At 42.5% G+C, this 24,788-nt stretch overlaps 1 protein-coding gene across 3 annotated transcripts in view; it reads right to left on the bottom strand.

Moving 5' to 3' along the window:
• The window catches only part of ARID4B (AT-rich interaction domain 4B), a 168,793-nt gene that overhangs the window by 41,616 nt on the left and 102,389 nt on the right, over positions 1 to 24,788 (bottom strand). The window contains exons 1-5 of one of the 3 annotated variants that reach the window (XM_075862531.1): positions 17,320 to 17,468; positions 7,445 to 7,583; positions 3,691 to 3,770; positions 3,543 to 3,616; positions 2,859 to 3,001 (exon numbers count right to left, since the gene is read on the bottom strand). In XM_075862531.1, the coding sequence (XP_075718646.1) occupies positions 2,859 to 3,001; positions 3,543 to 3,616; positions 3,691 to 3,770; positions 7,445 to 7,583; positions 17,320 to 17,408 (525 nt within the window). In that variant the 5' untranslated portion in view covers positions 17,409 to 17,468. Of the gene's footprint in view, positions 1 to 2,858; positions 3,002 to 3,542; positions 3,617 to 3,690; positions 3,771 to 7,444; positions 7,584 to 16,936; positions 17,123 to 17,319; positions 17,469 to 24,788 lie in introns of those variants that run through there. The other 2 variants (XM_075862532.1, XM_075862529.1) reach the window with 2 other exon arrangements.

Here is a 24,788-nt window from a genome sequence, read left to right as displayed (position 1 = left end):
ACAGCGGGGAACTAGAATATATAACATATGACAATTATTATTATATCATTTCACTACGGTTCTCCAAACACAGTAAAAACACATGCAGTTTTTGTATGTGTTTTTTACGATGCGGTTCTAACTGCAGATTAACTGCAATTTGTGAATGGACCATTATAATACCTTCCTTATATCTCTGCTGCTTCTTTTAGTGAGAGACTCTGATTAATCAGCAGCCTCCTCCTTTAGCTCCTCCATATCGTACAGGAGAGTCATCTTGGGCTCTGCTCACACTTCATATTTTCAATACATTCGGCATATGCAACGGAAAAGCAAATTCTCCGAACTTATCCTTAGGCCCCATGCACTCAGCATATGCTAAGGGTGTCTTTTTGGCATACGCTGGGCCAGTATGCATCGGCATACCTTTTGTTTTTATTTTACTGTATAGGAAGGCATAGTTTGTTACACTTTCCTACACAGGCATCAGTAAACAAAAACATACATTGCGTGGTATACATTTTTTCTAACAATGGGAGTGTTTGCCAATACAGTGGCAACCTTACATACGACATATACTCTTGATGGAAGGATTACACAAAGTGTGAACAGAGCCTTACATCGCTGCTAATATAACGTCCAGCATGAAGTAAGATATCAGCAGATATTTTCACTGTAGACCCGCTGAACACTCGCCCCATACAGTGGGCTTTCCCATTTCAGAAGTAGGAAGCCTCACGGAGCAGTTCAAATCTCTTCAGACATAAAAATGTATTAAGGTATGTACGCCCCCTTGTGTTAAAAAGTAAAACATTTTTAAATAATTAAAATGATAAAATAGCAGCAGACCTGAGAGTCGGGTCATGTCTGCCACAAACGGACACTAGGGTAAAACTGATTTAGCCAGTGTTTGTGGGGATATGGCCTACCTGGGCAGATCCAAGACTTTTCCTACCCAGTGGCAAGGATCCAAAGATTTTGCAGTGTTTTTAGTTTTCCTTTAAAGGAGCACTATGAGAGCCTGTATTTGTGGGACGAGTTGTAGTTTTAGTTTCCGTAAAACAAAACCCAAATACAATGGTGTAATTGCTGCCCCCCCCCCCCAAAAAAAGTTAATAAAAGTTATACCTTACTACAAACTAGTGGTATAAAAAACCCCCAAAAAAACATTGTCTCGCAAAAAACAAGCCCTTATATTGCTACTTTGACAAAAAAAATTTTTTTTAGGACTTTTAGAATGCAGAAATATATATATTTTTTTAAGGTGATGTGTCCTTTGGTCCAAAGTAGGCAGCATCTTAAAGCGTATATGAGGAATAACAACTTCTGGCCATTATATGACTTGTATCTTACATTTTTTAGCAGTTTTCCCCTCTGCAGGCTCTATCTCTAATTTTCTCTGAGCTAGTGGACAGAGTATAGAAGCTGCAGCAACGTGCAGTGTAGCTAAGAATCCAGCACTGGGGTGACATATAACTTACCAGAAGCTGCAGAACGTCTGTGTGTGTGTGTATCTCTCCCTGCTCCCGCTTCCCCCTTCCCCACTCCATAGACTTCTATCGGCCGTGTGTCTGTGGCTCTCTACCTGCTCCCCCTCCCCTCTCCAAAGACTTCTATGGGCAGGCTGTGAAGAGACAATACACCACTTCCTGCAGTACGTCTCCTCTACTCTGTAAATAGAGACAGATTTTGCTTGACGACAGGGATTGGACAGCAGATTACAGGAAGGGAGATACCTGGTGGCAGTAACTTCACACAGAATTTGCAAGGATAAACTACATTTTAAAAGTAAGTAAATTACAAAATTGATATATATCAGGTGTATACTATTATCAGCGGCTAAGGTATTTTGTCATCTATTTTAATTTTCATTAGACTTCAGGGAAGAATTTTAAACTTTCTTGTACAAAAAGTCCAGTGCTCTATTCATTTATTTACCCTGGCATACAGCTGTCTGCGACCATGAACAGGTGTGCAGTCATTTCAATCTGCTCACCCATGTAGATTTGGCCCAAAGGTATATGCAGGAATTGTAGTTGAGGTTCCATTGAAACCACGTAAAAAACACAGCATCCAAAATCCTCGATCCTTTTTACCACGATTCGGTGCCTTTTTTATGCGGTTGCAGTGAAAAATGCAAACGCATCGAAAAAACATACTAAGTCGCTGTAAAAATGGATGAGGTTTTTGGATGCGGTTCTTTGATTTGATTTTAACCACACCTCAACATCTAAATATTCCCTAAAGATTGCTTTAGTTTACCAAAGAAATGACACTGCTAACCGTAGAACATAGGTAAAGAAATAACAATGTGCTAACGGTAGAGCGTAGCTAAAGAAATCACACTGTAGAGCAGAGCAAGGGGGGTTGTTTTGCTTTCTGCCCATCACTCCATTTTTGTCTAACTGGCACTGGGTAAGATGTAAAACCAGAGGGTGGCATGTACCATATTATTTACAAAATGTAAAAGAATTGGGGTGGCTTTTAAGTTTAGTTGTACTCCATCCACCTTTCTATTAAATGACCGACAATGGCATTGGTCAGTGAACACACATCTCCACTTCTAGGGACTATGCAGATATCCTATCTCTTGGTCAAGGATAGTGTGTAACCCTTCACCATATTTGGGGTTATTCAGTTTGGAATATAAATGGACAGTACAGAGATCTTTCTAATGATCTTTTTATATCTAGGTCTGTAAGCATTACAAGTGGGCATAGACAGGGAATATTTACTGTTGTCCAAATGTGCCAAGGGGTTCAAGACTTTTTATTTGACTGAAAATTAATATTCCAATATACAATGGCATAATTATTACCAATTAAAGAATCTGTAATTTTTAGCAAAGACAAAAAAGTAAGAAATAAACAAACGCTTGCCTCGTCTTCACTACTGTTGTCTGCTTGATCATCTTTGGTCTCCTCGTCTTCCGTTTCACTACCTGAGCTTTCTTCCTTTAACTCAGCCTTCCAATTAGTGGGTACAGTTTTGTTTCTTATGAATTCCATAGCATAGTCTAGAGCTTAACAATACAAACATCAATTCAAATATTTCATATACTTCCGAAACCCCTATCTATATTGGCCCGGCTCAGAGACTACTGTTAGTGAACATGTGAAACATATTCTAACCATTTTAATTTTCTAACGGACGATCCATTTCAATCGTTGGCAGAAATCTCTGAGCAGTGCCAAAGGGGTTTTAATTAATCTATAAAGCCCTTTCATTCCGGAGATCAGAAGTCACAGACATCATATCACATGTACCTATGAGCAGAAGACTGTTTAGACTGGATTTCCGGAGGAAAGTATTTATACATGGATGCAATCACCAGGTAATACGTGGAATTGAAAAGCAAGCTAAGCTACCTGTACAAGATAACCACTGATAAAGACTATCATTTTTTATAAAAGTCTATTTTTTTAGCAATAAAAGGGTTCAATGTTGGTGTAAAAGGGAAACTCGATGTTATCTAGACTATAAAAGATGTAAAGGGGTATTCTCATCTTAGGCATTCATGACATATCCTGATATAAAAAACAGCAAATACAAACGGCTCTTACCTGGCTTTAATATACAGTCAGTTTTAAAGGAGACATCACCAATGTCTCGGATATCAGTCTTTACCACAGAAAAGCTGTTAAAATGAGAAAACTTGTTAGAATTTATACACGATCCATTAGTTACACAGGAAATGATAACGCTACTTACAATTTGCCATCCTTAAAAGAGCGCACCAGAATAAAATCCTTCTTTATAGCTATATCATCACGGCAGTCTGGTGATACTACCTGTTAGAGAAAAACACATTTACTTGCATTAGATCCAGAAGAAACAGTAAATGTAATTTCTAGAAAAAGTATTCTGAGAGGAAGGAGACAAGCATGCTTTTTTTTTCCCCTCAAAATCAATTTTTTTTAATCAATGCCTCCATCTACTGATAATTAAAGGAGCACCAATGCTCTTTTTTCCGAAGGCTCTATTCACATTACCATCACGGCTTGTTTTTAAACAGATCATAACGAATCCTGGCAGATCCCATTGACTTATAATAGGGTCGGCCAGATTTCAGTCTAGGTTCCGCTGTTTTTGGTTGCTTTTCTATGCTATTCTTGCCGTTAAAAACACTAGAACCTTTATAAAATGAGAAAAGAAACGCCACTGGGAACAGAGACTAGCTGAAGAAAATGTCTGAGGCCTACTACTGCCATTTAGAAGTGTATACAACTGCATGTTGATCAGACACCCAATAAGTCAAGTTTCAGAATTCTTTATCGCAGTACTTTTTTTTTAAACTCATTTTATTAAACAGCCAATGAAATACAATTTGTACATCAATAAAAAGCAGTAATATCACATCATGTGTACAAATACATAATGAAATCAATATTAGTAACAAGAGACTGCGTATCCGGTCATGCCAGAAACAATACTCACGGTCTCACATTAGAGATCAGAATAAAGCATATAGTTTGATATACACAGTCGTTGATTAACAGAGTTAAACTGAACAACGCACATGTGATATTTGCATCTAACAGTATGTCATCGTAAATTGAATGCTTAATAGAGTGATGGACATAAATGTTAGACCTCCAGATTACTTCTGTATAACCTTGCACAAAGATGGGACCCTCGAAACACCCCATTATTGGTGTCCCCTAGAACCTCAAATATCAGAAGAGAGACCTGCTCTCAGCGATCTCGGGGAACAGAGAGCCAGGGGGGACACCATCCACCCTCCCTATATCTTCTGGAATTTTTGGGGGCAACCTCTATGGGAATATACCAATCTCTCATAGGGAATTGGACTGTTGATGAGTCTCTTCCATTGACCTAAGGTTGTGAATTTATCACCCATCCATCTGAGTGCAATGGCTTTACTGGCAAAGAACAAAGACTCCTTAAGAAAAATTTGAGTGTGATGTGGTCATAACGACTGATCTAAAAGACCAAGAAGGCACACCTCAGGGGTGAACGGCACCGGAATCCCCAGTACCGATGTCAGTTGTGATGTTATTTCTTTCCAAATTGAGTTAATATATGAGCACTCCAGAGCCATATGCCAGAAGTCAGCTTGTGTTTTAGAGCATCTGTGACATCTAGTGTGTGGGATTCTCCCCTTTTTATGCAGACGAATTGGGAATAAGTAACATAAGTGTAAAAAGTATAATTGTGTCATGCGATTGTTAACCGCAAGAGAGACGTAGAGTGGGGACGCCAGTGCCTCCTCCCAATCCTCTAGGTATATACCGGGAACAAGTATTTTCCACTTTATCTCGGAGGCTAATTGAGTGGATTTCAATCTATTTCCCAAAAGATATGTGTATAAGGCTGAAATAATGCCCCTGGGCCCTTGTGATATGAAAATTCCAATTAAGGGATAATCAGACATGGGGCACGAGGCATTAGGGAACTGACTGCCTATAGCATGCCTCAGCTGCAAATATCTATAAAACGATGTACGTGGTACATGAAATAACTCTTGTATTTGTGTGAAAGATCTAAGATTCCCATCGATGTACAGGTCCCCGAGAGTCTGAACACCATATGAACCCCAAAACATATCCCCTCCAACAAGGGAGAGATGTGGGAATATAGGGTTCCCTCACAGAGGTATCGTGGAATGAAGGTCATGATAATGAGATAGTTCTTTAGTAGCTTTCCAAACCTGAATGGCCAACCTGTGAAGCAACAGCAAAAGGGCATGGAAAAAGGATTGGTCTCTCCAAGACCGGCCACAACGTGCCCATCTTTAAATAATGTGCTAGGTAATATTCCATACTAGCCGGAGTGATAGGTAATGTCCATCCATGGAGAAAGCGGAGCTGGCCAGCTAAAAAGTATAAGTAAAAGTCCGGAAGGGCCATACCCCCCTGTATTTTTGGTCTTTGTAAGATACTCACACTTAATTTATGTCTGGATTTCCCCCATATAAATTAAGTTAATAAGGATTGTAGTTTGGAAAAAAAGGATTTAGGAATGCGACCCGAGACATGTTCAAGGAGGTACAACCCTTTCGGGAGAAGTATCATTTTAATTAACTTGACACGTCCGGGTACAGATAAAGGCAAGGATCCCCATAGTTTACATTTGGATTCCGTGTATTCTAGCAGGGGTAAATATTTTTGTGAGATTTATTAGCTTGTTTAGTAATATAGATCCCCAGGTATTTAAAATCCTCTACCACCCGCAAATTACAATATATGGAGGGCCAGTCCGAATCCCATAATGGCATCAAAGCAGATTTGCTCCAGTTTATATGTAGGCCCGAGAATGGAGCGAACTTACCCATGAGGTGAGTAGCCCTATGCAAGGAAATATCTGGGTCTGCCATGAATAGAATTAGGTCGTCTGCATATAGCCCAACTCTGTCTTCCCTTCCTCCCACAGAAACTCCACGGAATAGTGTCCTGTCTCAATCGGAGTGCCAAAGGTTCTATCGCCAGTTTATCTCAGTACTTTATTAAAATGAACATAGTCCTTTAAATAAAGACAAATCAATTTCCGTGTTTCATTGGATATGGTCTACAAACTGACTATATCTCAGTCATACCATTGCTTTTAGTCCTTCAAATTGAAAATCTTTGTAGCAATGTCTAAACATTAAAGGGGTTTTACGAGTTATTTAAAAAATTGTCTACGGTAGGAGGGATGCAAAAGAAAAAAAAAAGAGCCATTACTTACCTCATGGATCCCTGTCATTCCAGCAACACGGCATCCGTTCCTCCCCGCCGCGGTGTATAGACATAGCTGCATCGAAGATGTGTTTGTATACCCACACAATCGCTACAGCCACTGGTTTCACAGGATCGATGAGGCCAGTACTTGGCTGCAGCGATCACATGGGTATACGGGTACGTCTTCGCTGCAGCTATGTGAATAAACAGCGGCAGGGAGGAACGGAAGTGGCGGCACCGGAAAGACAGGGATCCGTGAGGTAAGTAATAGCTCTCTTTTTTTTTTTTTTGCATCCCTCCTACATTGGCCAATTTTTTTAAATAACTTGGAAAACCCCTTTAAGTGTTATCTTTGGATCTGACCTTTTATTCTAAAGTCCCACTCTGGGAACTTCATTATAAGCCATGAGCAATGAATACTAAACCATGATTGGAATAGAAAAATGGACTCTCCTAAGTGGGGCTAAAATGGAGTCTTATTTGAGCCAACATCCCCCGATTCCTCTTCCTCCATTCTGCAAAAATTGCTACCTGACACCTATAAAACCTACATTGGGAAAATTTCAATTTGAACCACTGTCCAATATTGTACCAAAGAGACTCATGTGATCACCTGAAAAATTGATACTGAGAGGTACCTGAAATGTTGACATTTCAGCTAAAAAAAATAATATATATATATAAATATATATATATATATATATATATATATGTGTATATATATATATATATATATATAAAAAAAATTGTCTTACAAAATATTGAATTACATAAATAGCTCTTACCAGTGCTGGAATCCAAGTGACTTTCTTTTTGTCTCCAATATTTAAGGAAACACAAACAATCTTCCCTAGTAACTCATCTCCAGTTTTATCCTCTTCCTCATCTTCGTCACTGGAGGATGTAGACGATTCTTCCTCTGGACTGCAATATACAAAAATATGGTAGTGTACATGTGAATGAAAGTGATCGCACACATTCCTTAAAGTGGTTGTTTCATTTCCATATTCCCTATTAGGGCACGTGGGTGCTCAGGTTCTGACATGTGTGTATTAGGGCATTCTCACACTGTTGTCAGAAGCTCCATTCGGAGCCTCCGTTGGCAGTACCATCAGATTTGGTGAGTCATCACAATGGAACTTGACAGACTCTATTATAAGTCAATGGGGTCCACTGGGCGCCAGTGGCAACCGTCATATGACAAATCCAGCAGTGCGCCATGGCTTCCGCTATAAAAGGGAACCACGATGCATGTGTGAACACGAACTTACATGCCACTGCAAGGGAATTGTCTAATTGGTCACAGCTCACCCAATGACAACACGGTTCTAAATATTTTCTTTTTGGAAATAAATAAAAGTAGACATTAAATAAGAAAAAACACAATTTGGAATATAAACCTTCACCTCAACTGTAATAATCATCATAGATGCAAGTTAAATATTCCTTGAGACAGTTAAAAAAACAAAAACAAATGGAAGATATATTACACAAGAAAATATCCCCTTTCTTATACAAATAGCTGTGGAACGGGTAAGAGATTAAAAGATGATCAAAATTTTTCATGACCTACAAAAGGACAATAACTCAACATATCCGAATCAACAAGATTCTGGAAACAAACTAATCAAAAGCATCACAACTAAACTATGTTCCAGAATTGAGTGACACAGTTCTGGAGGACAAACTATACAATATACATTTTCAGGCACTTATTATTCATTTTCCTCATGCTGACCGAGCACGCACTTCCTGTCAGGAGCGGGGCAATGACTATTACACAGCCGCAGCCCCGCTCTAACAGTGGAGATCAGAGAAACCTCTCATCTCCGCCGTTATTCCCCTGAATGCTGTGATCACAGCGGACTGCAGCATTCAGGGGAAAATGAGAAGGGGAGATACCCCTTGGATCGTGTCACAGGGAATTCCTGTGACGCGATTGAGGGACATACCATATATGGGCAGACAGCCGAGGGTCCATTGAAGGTCCCCAGGACTGTTCTACCATATTTCCTGTTAGGGCATACTTAGCTATGTCCTAACAACTGCCTGTGTACTATCAGTACACAGGCTAGTGTACTGTAATATAGATATATGCCAGTACATTAAAGTTTAAAAAATAAAGTAAAAACATAAAGTAATGTGAAATAATAATGAAAAAAATACACATACACCTTTTTTACAATAAACATTAAAATAAGTCTCAATACATAAAATATTCACACATTCAATATTGGCGTGGCCATAATAACCTGCGCAACAATTTTTTTAGCATCATTTATGATGTGTACGCTGTAAAAAAATTAAATAAAAACTGCTTTCTATCACTTATTGTGAGGCACAAGGTGTGATGAATTTAACTTCCATGTGCCTCACATTAATAGTAATTAACCCCATCATGTACCTTACATATTAACCCATTATGACTGAGAAACATGATGGGGTTAATTACTATTAATGTGAGGCACGAAAAGGTTAAATTCATCATCACACCTCGCGCCTCACATCAGAAAATGGAAGAACTTTTTTTTTTTTATTACTGTTGGCAAAGTATCTAATTGGTATCGAAATCGCAATACTAAACTAAGTATCGGTATCGAAGTCCAAATTCTGGTATCGTGACATCCCTAGGTTCAATACCGTTATTTCATGTATTTCGATACTAAGATGTGTGTTACAGTATAGTAACACATGAATGTTGTTAGAGCGGGGCTGCAGCTGTGTGATACAGACATTGCCCCGCTCCTGAGTCCTGACAAGTGTGCGCATGGTCAGCATGACGTGATGCGACCAGCGCTGCACTAATGATTGCCGGCACTGAAGACAGAACATGACGGGCGCACTACAAAACACCCTCATGTTCTGTCTTCAGTGCCTGCACCGCTGCTCATTAGTGCAGCGCCGGCCGCATCACCTTATGCTGATCGCGCGCATACACTTAGGGCTTATTCAGACGAACGTATAATACGTCCGTGCTACGCGCATGATTTTCACGCGCGTCGCACGGACCTATGTTAGTCCATGGGGCCGTTCAGGCAGTCCGTGATTTTCACGCAGAGTATGTCCGGTGCGTAAAACTCACGTCATGTCCTATATTTGTGCGTTTTTAACGCATCACGCACCCATTAAAGTCAATGGGTGCGTGAAAATCACGCACGCCACACGAAAGTACTTCCGGGTGCCGCGCGTGATGCACGCTACAGTAGTCAAAACTATGAATGAAAACAAAAAAGCACCACATGCTTTTCTGTTTGTAAGCATAAAAACAGTGTCATCATGTTGCCATATGCTGATGCCACACGGACCTTTTGCGCGTGCAAAACGCAGCGTTTTTTGCCCGCGCAAAACGGACACGCTCATTTGAATCTGGCCTTATTGTCAGGAACAGGGCAATGGCTGTATTACACAGCCGCAGCCCCGCTCTAACGGAGATCAGAGAAACGAGATGGGGGGGGATGCCAATTGGATAACGTCACAGGGAATCCCTGTGACGCGATCGAGGGACATACCATTTATGGGCAGACAGCCCAGAGTCCATTGAAGAACCCCAGCGCTGTCTAACCATATTTCCTGTTTCAATACATAAACTATACACATTCGGTATAGTCGCGACCGTAATAACAAAAATAAATAGCGTAATTTATGATATTTACGCTGTTATAAAATAAAAACTGCTTTCTTTCACTTATTAATGTGAGGCACGAGGTATTATGAACCTCCATGTGCCTCACATTAATACCAATTAACGCCATCATGCACCTCACACATTAACCCAATGTTGTCCATTATGACTTTGAGGAACATAATGTGGTTAATTACTATTAACATGAGGCACATGGAGGTTCAAAATTCATCGCACCATGTGCCTCACATCAGAAAATGTAAGAACTTTTTTATTATTATTATTGTTGGCAAAGTATCGTTTTGGTATCAAGTATCAGGATACTAATATCAGGAAACCAGGAAGGGGAGGACTCAAATATATCTGCTGGAAGTGAGGGTGCCCGTATTATACCAGGACAACACTTTTCCAGTAAAAATTCACCAAATTACAAAAGGTACAGAGTGTGTACCAAAAGGGCGATAAGAAAGGACACCACTTAGTGCAACACTGGCCTGTGCATAGAGGATTGCTTCAAAGCGTTACAACCATCCATGGATAATTTTATTATTTTTTTACCCCATTATTATACCACCTTATTATGCCCTAACGTAATTTTAATAAATGCCTTGAGGGGTGTAGTTTCGAAAACGGTGTCACTTCTCAGGGGTTTCCCTTATTATTTTATAATAGAGCCCTGCAATTGTGAACCAATACATCGTAAATCGTGTTTCTAAATCTGGGATATACAGCATAATAACTACAGAGCTGTCTTTTCATGGTGGACACAACATAATGGACCCTGAATTGGCATATCTATGGAAAAATTTTCATTTTCACACTTCAACATACACTGCACACAATTGTCTGATAAACACCTGTGGGGTTAACAAGCTCACTACACCCCTAGGTGAATACCTTAACGGTGTAGTTTCCAAAATGAGGTCATTTCTGGGGGTTTCTAACTGTTTTGGTCCCACAGGGGCTTTGCGAATGCGACATGGCGTCCAAAAACCAACCCAGCATAATCTGCACCAAAATCCAAATGGCGCCCCTTTCCTTCTGAGCCCTGCCGTGTGCCGAAACAGCAGCTTACGACTACATATGAGGTATTGTAAAACTCAGAAGAAATTGCGTTACAAATTTTTGGGTGCTTTTTCTTCCTTATTCCTTGTGAAAATTAAAACTTGTTAGCTTAAACTAGATCTTATTGGGAAAAAAAATTAATTTCTAATTTTCACGGTCCCATTCTAATAAATTCAGAAAAAACCTGTGAGGTCAAAATGCTCACTATACCCCTAGATGAATTCCTTGTGGGTGTAGTTTCCACACTTCTCTGGTGTTTTCCACTGTACTCGTACCTCAGGGTCTTTGCAAATATGACTAGGCGCCCAGAAACTAATCCAGCAATATCTGTGATACAAAAGCCACATGGCGCTCCGTCCCTCCTGAGCCCTGCCATGTGCCCAAACACCAGTTTTGATCAGATATGGGGTATTTCCTTACTCTGGAGAAGTTGCTTTACAAATGTTGGAGTGCTTTTTCTCCTTTATTTATTTAGAAAATTAAATCTTTTGAGCTAAAACTACGTCTTATTTGGAAAAAAATTAAAGAAAAATCATAATTACTGCCCAATTGTAATAAAATATATTAAACACCTGTGGGGTCCAAATGCTCACTACATCTCTACATAAATTGCTCAAGGGGTGTAGTTTCCCAAATGGAATCACTTTTTGGGAGTTTCCACTGTACTGGTACTTTAGGGGCTTTGCAAAAGCGAAATGGTCCTGAGAAACCAATCCAACAAAATCTGTGCTCCAAAAGCCAAATGGCCCTCCTTCCCTTTTGGGCTCTACCGTGTGTCCAAATAGCAGTTTATGAACACATATGGGGTATTTTCGTACTCGGAAGAAATTGCTTTACAAATGTAAGGCTTCACCTTTATTCTTCGTAGAAATAAATTTATTTTTAGCTAAAACTACATCTTATTGGAAAAAATTCAATTTTTCACACCGGTTGGGTCAAAATGCTCACTACACCCCTAGATTAATTCTATGTATAGTTTCCATAATGTTGTCCTTTTTTGGGATGTTTCCTTTGTTTTAGCATCACAAGACCTCTTCAACCTGACACGCATTTAACTCCCTGAGCTCCCGCTGTCTTTCCTGTGATGTGCATGGCACAGGCAGTATTCCAGAGAATACAACCTTGGAGGTCCTTGACTTCAGGTTGTAGCTTAGTCCTTTAAAATTATTCTTAAGGCTCCCACATGGACCATAAGAGATGGATCATCACCAGCCCCTCCCAGTAGTTTATCCATCCGTTCCACCACATGGTGAACACTGGCACCAGGGAGACAGCAGAACATTTGGTTGAGGTGGCCCTGGCAACAAATATTCTATCCGTCTTCCTAATTATAGACTCACCTATAACCCCTCAATGACATGCCCTATCTGCATTACCATCCCCCCAAGCTCCTGGCTACAGGTGGGAAAATGTTTCCTTCGATTTGACACATATTAGCATTCCTCCCAACCAGAACTCAAAAGGGGCGGTCTTCTGCAAATAAAACAAAAATCAGTGTTCCTGGGAGGTGTATGGTCGTTCCCGTGCAGGCTGAGGCATGGCTTAAAACGTCTCACGGATGCATTGGCAAACTATTTTACCAGGTTTGAGATTAACTTTTAATGAATTTATAAAGAAAAATAGGTTGATTCATTGTATTCTTTCGACCAGTGAAAAAGGCAAATTGATGAAATCTCAATTTTACCATTCAGATGCTGATTTGAATTCATCCCATTCCTCCACATTTGGTACTCCCAGAAAAGTAGAAAATCTCACAGTAGCCAGAATCTCGTGATATTTGGACCGAACTCGGCTACAGTGAGGAAGGAGAACTCGGCTACAGTGAGGAAGGAGAACTCGGCTACAGTGAGGAAGGAGAACTCGGCTACAGTGAGGAAGGAGAACTCGGCTACAGTGAGGAAGGAGAACTCGGCTACAGTGAGGAAGGAGAACTCGGTTTCTGTTTTGCTAATGATAAAAATCGGAAATAATCCTTTTAATTTAATCTTCTATCACTTATTGGGTTTTCCTCAGCACCGATAGGTTCTCTTAATGTGTTTATTGAAACACTGACCAGCACCACTTTATACTCCGTTGGCTACTAAGTAAAAAAGTAAAGAGAAATTGTAGGATAAAAGTATCTGAACGCAGTCGAAAGATGTGAAATGACGATAGAGTACGGACCCAAATGGGATTTATCCACAGTTCTGTTCTGAAATAATTTTATCAAAACATAGTAACCCCACACACCAGGACCACCAAAACAGAAAGAAAAATTCTTCTTTGCTCAGTTCAGATTAAGCCCAAAAGAAAGGATGGTCCTCTGCTTATATATTGGGCCGAGCAGACTGAAAACCCACAATCACAGTAAGAGATTAGCATTTCTGAGGGTGGAAAAATCTAAATCCATGACAACAGAAAATGGGATGTGTCACCAAGGTAACACTATCTACAAGCCGTGCAGCTTCTCCAAAACAAGCTTAGGACAGTCAGACTTTGCCAGATCATGTTTTCCTTCCCCTAAGGCTCTGTTCACACCAACGTTCTGTTGTTCTGCCCTGTCATAGAACAAGTAAATTGATGGAGTGCCGGATCCGTTGCGCAAGAGAAACTAAAGGCGCCTGACAGACCCCCATTGAGACCCCCTGGGGCTGTCATCTGCGGCCCGCGGGACACAGAGCCGCTAGTATCGGCTCTGCTCCGAGACTCTGGAATTCCCTGACATCGCTGTCCACATATGAACAGCGATGTCTGGGGCTTCCCCAGAGCCGGAGTCCCGGGCAGAGCGCTGGTGTCGGCTCTGCTCCGGGACTTTGTGGAAATCCCTGACATCGCTGCCCATATATGGACAGTGTGTCAGGGTCTTGCCCAGAGCAGAGCACTGGTGTCGGCTCTGCTCCGGGACTCTGTGGAATTCCCTGACATCGCTGTCCACATATGAACAGCGATGTCTGGGGCTTCCCCAGAGCCGGAGTCCCGAGCAGAGCGCTGGTGTCGGCTCTGCTCCGGGACTCTGTGGAATTCCCTGACATCGCTGCCCATATATGGACAGTGTGTCAGGGTCTTGCCCAGAGAGGAGTAGAGCGCTGGTGTCGGCTCTGCTCCTGGACTCTGTGGAATTCCCTGACATCGCTGACCACATATGAACAGCGATGTCTGGGGCTTCCCCAGAGCCGGAGTCCCGAGCAGAGCGCTGGTGTCGGCTCTGCTCCGGGACTCTGTGGAATTCCCTGACATATCTGCCCATATATGGACAGTGTGTCAGGGTCTTCCCCAGAGCGGAGTCCCGGGCAGAGCGCTAGTATCGGCTCTGCTCCGGGACTCTGTCCATATATGGGCAGCGATGTCAGGGAATTCCACAGAGTCCCGGAGCAGAGCCGATACTAGCGCTCTGCCCGGGACTCCGCTCTGGGGAAGACCCTGACACACTGTCCATATATGGGCAGCGATGTCAGGGAATTCCACAGTGTGTCAGGTGCGATTGAATTTGAAGAAAAACGGGACCAACATCGCACCTACATTTGACAGCAAACTTGCTTTGACTGTGATGTGGACCTGGCTGCAGCTTTCCAAGCCTTACTGACACCTTAAGGTGTCCATCACCCGAGGTGAGCGGAATCATCGCATTCAACAATTTTCTGATAACATATCAGATTCTCATTTGTGGCGCCGTGTCTCCTTTTTCTAATTTATCTAACAGTGTGTCAGGGTCTTCCCCAGAGCGGAGTCCCGGGCAGAGCGCTATTATCGGCTCTGCTCCGGGACTCTGGGGAAGCCTCTGACATCGCTTTCCATACATCGACAATGATGTCAGGGGCTTCCCCAGAGCAGGAGTCCCAATGATGTCAGGAGCACAGCTGGAGTCCCAGGAAGAGCCTACTAGCCTCTGCCTGGGACTCCAGCTCTGGGGTTGCCCCTGACATCTCTGTCCATATATGGACAGTGATGTCAGGAGCAGAGCTGGAATCCCAGACAGAGTGCCAGAAGCGGCTCTGCTCCGGGACTCCAGCTCTGGGCAAGCCCCTGACATCACTGGGGCAGCCTCTACAGAGGGCACTGGGGCAGCCTCTACAGAGGGCACTGGGGCAGCCTCTACAGAGGGCACTGTGGCAGCCTCTACACAGGGCACTGTGGCAGCCTCTACAGAGGGCACTGTGGCAGCCTCTACAGAGGGCACTGTGGCAGCCTCTACAGAGGGCACTGTGGCAGCCTTTACAGAGGGCACTGTGGCAGCCTCTACAGAGGGCACTGTGGCATTATCTACAAGTGGGTGTGTGGCAGTATCTGAAGAGGACACTGGCATTATCTAGGGGTGTGTTGCATTATCTACAGAGGGCACTGTGGCCTTATCTACAGAGGGCACTGTGGCCTTATCTACAGAGGGCACTGTGGCCTTATCTACAGAGGGCACTGTGGCCTTATCATCAGAGGGCACTGTGGCCTTATCATCAGAGGGCACTGTGGGGTGTGTTGCATTATCCACAGAGGGCACTGCGGCAGCATCCACAGAGGGCACTGCGGCAGCATCCAGAGGGCACTGCGGCAGCATCCACAGAGGGCACTGCGGCAGCATCTAAAAAGGGGCTACCCAATCTTGACATGTGTGCTAACTGAGCCGCCGGACTGCATTTAGCGACACTTAAACTGGAAAGCTGGATTGTTGAAATAAGCACGTGGAGAAATATCTCAAATTTTAAACCTAGCGCTATTATTATAGTAATGTAGTATTATTATTATAGTAATATAGTGTTATAGTAGTTCAAATAACTAATTGATTAACAATAATTTTGTATTGTATCAAATTTGAAAGTAATGCGGCCCGTCAACTTCCCATTTTTTCTATATGCAGCCCACTTACCCGGCCGAGTTTGAGACCCCTGACTTATGGGGTCGGTCACATTCGGTCATGGTGTTCATCATTATACCGGACAAAATAGAGCCGCATGCTACGCTATTTTTTCCATTAAATGTGATGGAATCTGCGACAGAGGATGATGTCAACAAAGCCAAAAAGTGAATGTATCGCCTTATTTATTTTGTACCAATTAAAAGTACATACTGAAACAGTAACAAAATATATTTTTTTTCAGCTTTTTTAAATTTTGCGGTTATACGTATTTTATTATCTACACACGATTATTGGGACTGCCATCTTGCTCTGAGCTGTGAACAGCAGTTCAGAGATTTCCTTACAGCAGCCACATGGACATACGGTCCAGCAGAAAATGACTCATTGACTTATAAGTAAGGGTAAGGCCACACGGGGGCCCCAAGGCATCCAACAATCACGCCGGCATTATGTTCAGCGCGGCGGTCAAATAGCCGGTTATTGGCCACACATGGTTGCGAGTAAAACGGCGCTTTACCGTGGTCCAATACATATATATAATTGTGAAGATGATGGTCGCAGTGCAGCAGGCCGTATGTAGTCGTCTTCAATCACACTGCGCGCCACAGATGCAAAACTGCCCCTCTTTTATATCATAACACAACTTTAAATGTTATACTTTCTGGTGGATTTTATATACATCAATCACTGTATCCTGTATATATATACCCACATACACGTGTTCCTGCACTACAGCAATGATACAAGCCATAATACATTTACCTAGGGCCACGTTGTTGGGTAGACATTGCTCTTCTCCCTTTTACTTCCTATTGGCTGTTTGAGACATCAATCACTAGCATCTCCCCTAGAGAAATGACTTCCAGCTCCCACAATCCTCTGCAGCATGCAGCCTTTGTGCAATAAGATTATATGATATGCATGCAGGATACTGCCCCTGCACGGTATATAATAATACATGGAGGCCGAGAGTGATGCACAACAATTATCACAAGTGGTGGTTGCGTGATAATCCCGGAGTGTGGGCACCTTCATGCCAGGGGGTGATGTTCCAGCATCGTGTATGATCTGCAGGGCATTCATACGGAACCCATCCACTGCACGTTGTTCTATGTGTGACACGTGCGGTATCAGCCTCGTATTACCGTTGCAATGTACTTGGCTCCAGGCTCTGACCGGCTTGTTCCGTCGCAAGGAATAACTCCGCGACCAGGAGGAGATTCTCCAGAGACATTTTACCACATCTATCGTTCAGTTCCCTCCGCTGCACCACCTGCCCCTCCCATCTTCTCACTCCCTATTGGCTGATATCAGCTGCATGTCTCGCCTGGACTTATCGAGCGGCTCCCACAATCCCCCGCAGCAGCGGCGACTTCCCCGGAAGAACTGAGGCGCTGCATGCTGCTGGCCGGGCTGCACAGCTTCTCTCTATTCCAGTGTAACCGATACTCCACGCGGCGCTACCCATAGCCCATCAAGCTCTATACTTATGAGCAATCACATACGTTTTATATTTTACTGGTGTACAACGAAGCTAAAGATGGATTTTTACTCACTAGTTTCAAATTCACAGTAACTATGGAGATCTTATCTTAGTAATAAACTGAGGTACCTTGAGGAGAATAAGGTTGGAAGGAGCCTAGAAACAAATAATTGGCACAAAAGTGGGCAACCAAGAGTGTGACTTTAAGAGTTAAATGCCTTCGGGCATCTGAGATCACACTGCTGGCACAGAGGGATGTTCTGCATTAAATTCAGTTGAGTCCAGGCTGGCCCAAAGTAGTTCTGGGTATAAAAACTGGCATTAAATTGGTAACATGGTAACTTTTTACTGATTGAAATAAGTAACTTGGGTTTTCAAAGGGTAAAATGACTTTGGGCCACTGATCTCACGCTGCCGCCACACATAGGCATGTCAAATATGGCGATCTAGCTTTGATGCCATACCCAGGACCACTGGGCCAGCCTGGAATTGACTGAATTTGATGCAGGGCGTCTCTAGCTGTGTGTTAGATTAGTGGCCCAATGTCAAATATCCATTTGAAAACACTAGTTATTTATTTCAGTAAAAAGTGGCCATCTGACAACTTTTATGCCCAAAACAACTTTGGACAAGCCTGGATTCTACTGAATTGAATGCAGCGCATTCCTCTCTGTGTCCGCAGCGTCAGATCAGTGACTAAACCGGTTTCAACCCTTTAAAAACATCCATTACTTATTCAAATCAGTAAAAAGTGTCCGTATGCCAACTTTGATGACAGCTTTTATGCCCAGAACCATTTTATGCTAGCTCAATACTATACCAGCCTATACTCAAATGCGGAGCATTCCTTTCTGTGCTTTGGCAGTTTGAGATCAGTGGCCCAAAGCTATTTAACCCTTTGAAAACACCAGTTACTTATTCAAATCAGTAAAAAGTTGCAGTCTGCCCATTTTAATGCCCTTTTTATTGATTAGAACCACTTGGGGCCAGCCTTTAATTAAAGAGTAACTGTTATTTCATAAAACTTTTGACATTTCATAGTGACATCTGAAGGGGGCCGGGTGCTGAGACCCCCACTGATCACTGAAATGAAGGGGCAGAACGCTCAGCCAAGCGTAGTGCCCCTCTTCAGTTGTAATGGTATAAATTTGGCTCTTCTATGAGCCTGTCTTCAGCTAGCCCAACTTCTCCAAGAAGAGTCCGAGGGAGCCGAAGTTATACCAATACAGCCGAAGGGGCACTGCTCTCATCTGAGCGCTTCTGCCCCTTCGTTGCACTGATCCTGGGGGTCTCAGCACCCGGACCCAACCAATCAAAACCTCTGACATGTCACTACGACACATCAAAAGTTTTACACACGCTGTGTGTCTGTGAACTGCCAGAAGCTGGGTTGTAACGAAGAGAAGGGGATGATGCTGATTCGTCAGCATCATACACTTCTATTCACAACGCCCAGCTAGTAAAACAAGTAAAAACGCCCAGATGTACACACACAATACACGCCCAGTTGTCCATAAGAAAGGCTCATTTGCATAAATATAAAAATGGTCATAACTTGGCCAAAAATGCTCGTTTTTTTAAAAAAAAAAAACGTTACTGTAATCTACATTGCAGCGCTGATCTGCTGCAATACGAGATAGGGTATCAAACATATGTCTCAACAGGAAAATGGTTATCAGGGTTAGACCACCAGCAAGTGCGGATTCAGGCCCCCCTACTGTGGGAATAGAGACTCCAAATTAACTATAGAAAACACTGAGAACAAAGGAGTCATAAACTATTAGGATAAATTTGCCAATGGCATAGAAAAATAAACTTTATTAGGACAGTACAAATTACATACAATTTAAAATTAGACTACAAAATCCAAGACCTGTACACCTCCCAAGTGGCAAAAACGAACATAGAGGAAATACCTCTTATAAATGCAGCTCCGGGAAGAAGGAGATCGTTAAATCAAACAAGCAAGGGCTCAAACAAACATATTGTCAGTTCAATGTGATTGAATATCAAATAAAGGCAAGACGCCAGAATATAAAAAATGTAAGTGAGATTAAGTCATATATTCATCCAGACTCATAGTAGCATTGTAGGTAAATGATTAAATGCTGAACTCAAAAAATGACGATAAATAGTTTACATAAGCCCACATCAAGCAAGATATTTCTTCCCAGCAAGTAAAGCCACAAGAGGAAAGGTAAGTAGAAAAGGTATAAGGTAAAAACCTATAGTGCTACTAACCCATATAGTTCCTATGGTTCAGTGACTTCCCGAGTACGGAGGGACCCCGACGCGCGTTTCGCGTAGATGGCTTATACCTTTTCTGTCCATATTTGCCTAGCAATACTGTAGGACAGCTTGTCCACGATATACAGTACGGTGCAAAAGTTTTAGGCAGATGTGGAAAAATGCTGCAAGGTAAGAATGCTTTAAAAAATACGTGTTAATATGTTTTTTTTTATCAATTAACAAGGTACAAAGTGAATGAACAGAAGAGAAATTAAATCAAATCAATATTTGGTGTGACCACACTTTGCCTTCGAAACAGCATCAATTCTTCTAAGTACACTTGCACACAGTTTTTTAAGGAACTCTGCAGGGAGGTTGTTCCAAACATCTTGGAGAACTAACCACAGATCTTCTGTGGATGCAGGCTTCCTCAAATCCTTCTGACTCTTCATGTAATCCCAGACAGGCTCGATGATGTTGAGATCAGGGCTCTGCGGGGGCCATATCATCACTTCCAGGGCTCCTTGTTCTTTACACTGAACATAGTTCTTAATGACATTGGCTGTATGTTAATGTCATTGTCCTGCTGCAGAATAAATTTGTAGCTAATCAGAAGCCTCCCTGATGGTATTGCATGATGGATAAGTATCTGCCTGTACTTCTCAGCATTGAGGATAAAATCCTGACCAAATCCCCAACTCCATTTGCAGCCTCAAACTTGCAAGGAACCTCCACCATGCTTCACTGTTGCCTGCAGATACTCATTCTTGTACCGCTCTCCAGCCCTTCTGCAAACAAACTGCCTTCTGTTACAGACAAATATTTAAAATTTTGACTCATCAGACCAGAGCACCTGCTGCTATTTTTCTGCACCCCAGTTCCTATGCTTTCATGCATAGTTGAGTCACTTGGCCCTGTTTCCATGTCGAATGTATGGCTTTTTGGGCGCAATTCTTCCATGGAGACCACTTCTGGCCACTCAAACAGTAGATGTGTGTACCTGGGCCCCACTGGTTTTTGCCAGTTCTTTGCTGATGGCACTGCTGGACATCTTCCAATTTCGAAGGGAAGTAAGCATGATGGGTCTTTGATCTGCTGCACTTTTTACTTGGCAGACTACTGCGTCTACGGTCCTCAACATTGCCCGCTTCTTTGTGCCTCTTTCAAAGAGCTTGAACAGCACATCTTGAAACCCCAGTCTGCTTTGAAATCTTTGCCTGGGAGAGACCTTGCTGATGCAGTATAACCTTGTGTGTTGTTGCTGTGCTTAGTCTCGCCATGGTGGACCTGTGACAAGAAGCTGTCTTCCACAACCTCACCATTGTAGCAGAGTTTGGCTGTTCCTGACCCAGTTTTAAGCCTCATACACAGCTGTTTCTGTTATAGTTAATGACTGTGTTTCAACATACATATGAAAATTATGATCATTATCACCTGTTTGGTATAATTGGTTAATCATACACCTGACTGTAATCCTACAAAATCCATGAATTTGGGCAAGTGTACCTAGAAGATTTCATGCTGTTTGGAAGGCAAATGGTGGTCATACCAAATATTGATTTGATTTAGATTTCTTTTCTGTTCATTCCCTTTGTATTTTGTTAATTGATTAAAAAAAAACTATTAACACCTCTATTTTTGAAAGCGTTCTTACTTTGCAGCATTTCTCCACAACTGCCTAAAACTTTTGAACAGTACTGTACATCTGCATACTAGGATTTGTCTATTTACCTGTATTATATTGGCACTATGCACTTTAATACGTAGACAGTGTTTATAGCCATGGACATATGTAAACCTAGTGTATTTCATTATGGCGACGTCACCTGATCCATTGTGTGACTCTCTTTATCCATTTGTCCTATGTGTATAACAATATCGTTTTGTGATATTTTTTTCAAAACCTTGGTGTTTAGTCTCATAATTTGCAGGTTTATAGATTTAACTTTGGTGGAACGCACCACTTTACTGGTCTACATACATCAGCATACCTCTCATTTACATTTGACTCTTGTCCACATATGTGGTGTATTTATGTATGCGTGCTGTTATCTATACAGTGCATTCGGAAAGTCTTCAGACCCTTTCACTTTTTTCACATTTTATTATGTTGAGGCCTTGTGATAGAATAAAAAAAAAATAATGTTTTTCCCCATCATTCTGCACTCAATACCCAATAATGAGAAAGTGAAAACAGAATTTTATAAATTTTTGCAAATTTATTAAAAATTAAAAACTCTAATTTTGCATAGACATAATGTAAAGGATCTGCCAGACACAGCTTCTATGTTGACGCCCGTGGTTAATCAGTCTGCATCTGCTCCTAGGTCTGATAGAGTGACTCGATCTGCTACCACTCAGGCTGGTAGGCTCAGGAGTGGGAGAACCTATCACAGCCTGGCCAGACGGAGCTAGCTCCCGCCCTCGGTCTATTTATATCTTTATTTCCTGCTCTTCCTTTGCATATGATTCTGTCTGGTTTCCTAGCTTTGCTGCTCCTGCTAGTACTATTGACCTCTGCTTCAAATTGACCCTGGCTTTACTGACTACTCTCCTGCTCTGCGTTTGGTACCTCGTACACTCCTGGTTTGACTCGGCTCGTTCACTACACTTGTTGCTCACGGTGTTGCTGTGGGCAACTGTCCCATTTCCCTTCTGTGTACCCTTGTCTGTTTGTCTGTCGTTCACTTATTGAGCGTAGGGACCGTCGCCCAGTTGTACGCCGTCGCCTAGGACGCGCCGTGCAAGTAGGCAGGGACTGAGTGGCGGGTAGATTAGGGCTCCCCTGTCTGTCTCCCTACCCCTGCATTACACATAAGTATTCAGACCCTTTGCTATGACACTTGAAATGAAGCCATGGGGCCACCCATTTCTCTAGATCATCTTTAAAAATGTTTATACACCTTGATTGGAGTCCACCTGTGGTAAATTAATTTAATTGGACATGATTTGGAAAGACACACCTCTGTCTATATAAGTACTCACAGCTGACAATGCATATCTGAGCAAAAACCAAGCCATGAGGAGGAAAGAACTGCCTGTAGAGTTAAGAGACAGGATTGTGCGGAGGCCCAGATCTGGAGAAGGGCAAAAAAAAAAATATCTGCTGCACTAAAAGTTCCCAAATCACAGTGACCTTCATAATTCTTAAATGGGAAAAGTTTGGAACAACCAGGACTCTTCGTAGAGCTGGCTGCCCCACAAAACTACGTAATCGGGGGAGAAGGGCCTTCGTAAGAGACGTGACCAAGGACCTAATGGTCACTCTGGCTGAGCTCCAAAGAACCTGTGTGCAGATAGGAGAAACTTCCAGAAGGTCAACCATCACTGCAGCACTCCACCAATCTGGGCTTTATGGCAGAGTGGCCAGAGAAAGCCCACCTGCAGTTTTCAAAAAAGCCCCTAACTGTCTCTCAGACTGAGAAACAAGATTCTGTGGTCTAATGAAACCCAGATTGAACTTTTTGGCCTCAATTCTAAGCATCTTGTCTGGAGGAAAACAGGCACTGCTCATCACCTGTCCAATACCATCCCTACAGTGAATGGTGGTGGCAGCATCATGCTGTGGGGGTGCTTTTCAGCGCCTGTAACAGGGAGACTGGCCAGGGTTGTAGGAAAGATGACTGGAGCAAAGTACAGAGATATTCTTAATGAAAACCTAGTCCAGAGTGCACTGGACCTCAGACTGGGACGAAGGTTCATCTTCCAACACAATGACCCTAAGAACACAGCCAAGACAACACAGGAGTGGCTTAGGGACAACTCTGTGAATGTCCTTGAGTGTCCCAGCCAGAACCCTAACCTGAGCCTAATCTAACATGTCTGGAGAGACCTGTAAATGTCCCCATCCAACCTGACAGAGATTGAGAGAATCAGCAGAGAAGAATGGCAGAAAATCCCCAAATCCAGGTGTGCAAACCTTGTGGCATCCTACCCAAGAAGACTGGAGGCTGTTATCACTGCCAAAGGAGCTATAACTAAGTACTGAGTAAAGGGTCTGAATACTTATGTCAATGCAATATTTTAGTTTCTCCTTTTCAATAAATTAGCAAAGATTTCTAATTTTCTATTTTCACTTTGTCATTATGGGGTATTGAGTGCAGAATGATGGGGAAAAACGTGATTTTTTTTTTTAATTTTAGCGCAGGGCCTTAACATAACATAATGTGAAAAAATTGAAAGGATCTTAAGACTTTCGGAATGCATTGTATTAAGGCTGGGCAATTAATTGAAAAATAATCGAAATCGAAATTCAGCGCAATTAATCGACGTCATCTTGCAAATTTCGGATTTATCAATTATTTTATTCCGGTTTAAACTGTGTCTGAATTTTCAGGATGTAGATACAGTTGAACCTAATGGTAGAGCAGGGGGCCATAAGGTCTCTGCTCTACCATTTACTATTTGTCCCCGGACGCGAGGCAGTGACGTAATTGCGCCTGTCGACGCTGTGCCATACAGACCAGAGAAGCAGAGGGATCTCCTCCACTCATCGTTGGAACGGGGTTAGAGGAGAATGTATTTTATTATTTTTATCAGGCAATATTGGGGGCAGCTGTGGGGGCATTATAAAGTGTGTGGGGCAGCTATGGGGGACTTTATACTGTGTGGGGTGCAGCTATGGGGGACTTTATACTGTGTGGGGGCAGCTATGGGGGACTTTATACTGTGTGGGGGCAGCTATGGGGGACTTTATACTGTGTGGGGGCAGCTATGGGGGACTTTATACTGTGTGGGGGCAGCTATGGGGGACTTTATACTGTGTGGGGGCAGCTATGGGGGACTTTATACTGTGTGGGGGCAGCTATGGGGGACCTTATACTGTGTGGGGTGCAGCTATGGGGGACTTTATACTGTGTGGGGGCAGCTATGGGGGACTTTATACTGTGTGGGGTGCAGCTA

Source organism: Rhinoderma darwinii, chromosome 4 (genome assembly GCF_050947455.1).
Source record: "Rhinoderma darwinii isolate aRhiDar2 chromosome 4, aRhiDar2.hap1, whole genome shotgun sequence".
Taxonomy (NCBI): domain Eukaryota; kingdom Metazoa; phylum Chordata; class Amphibia; order Anura; family Rhinodermatidae; genus Rhinoderma; species Rhinoderma darwinii.
This window is presented reverse-complemented; position numbering and strand designations above follow the sequence as displayed.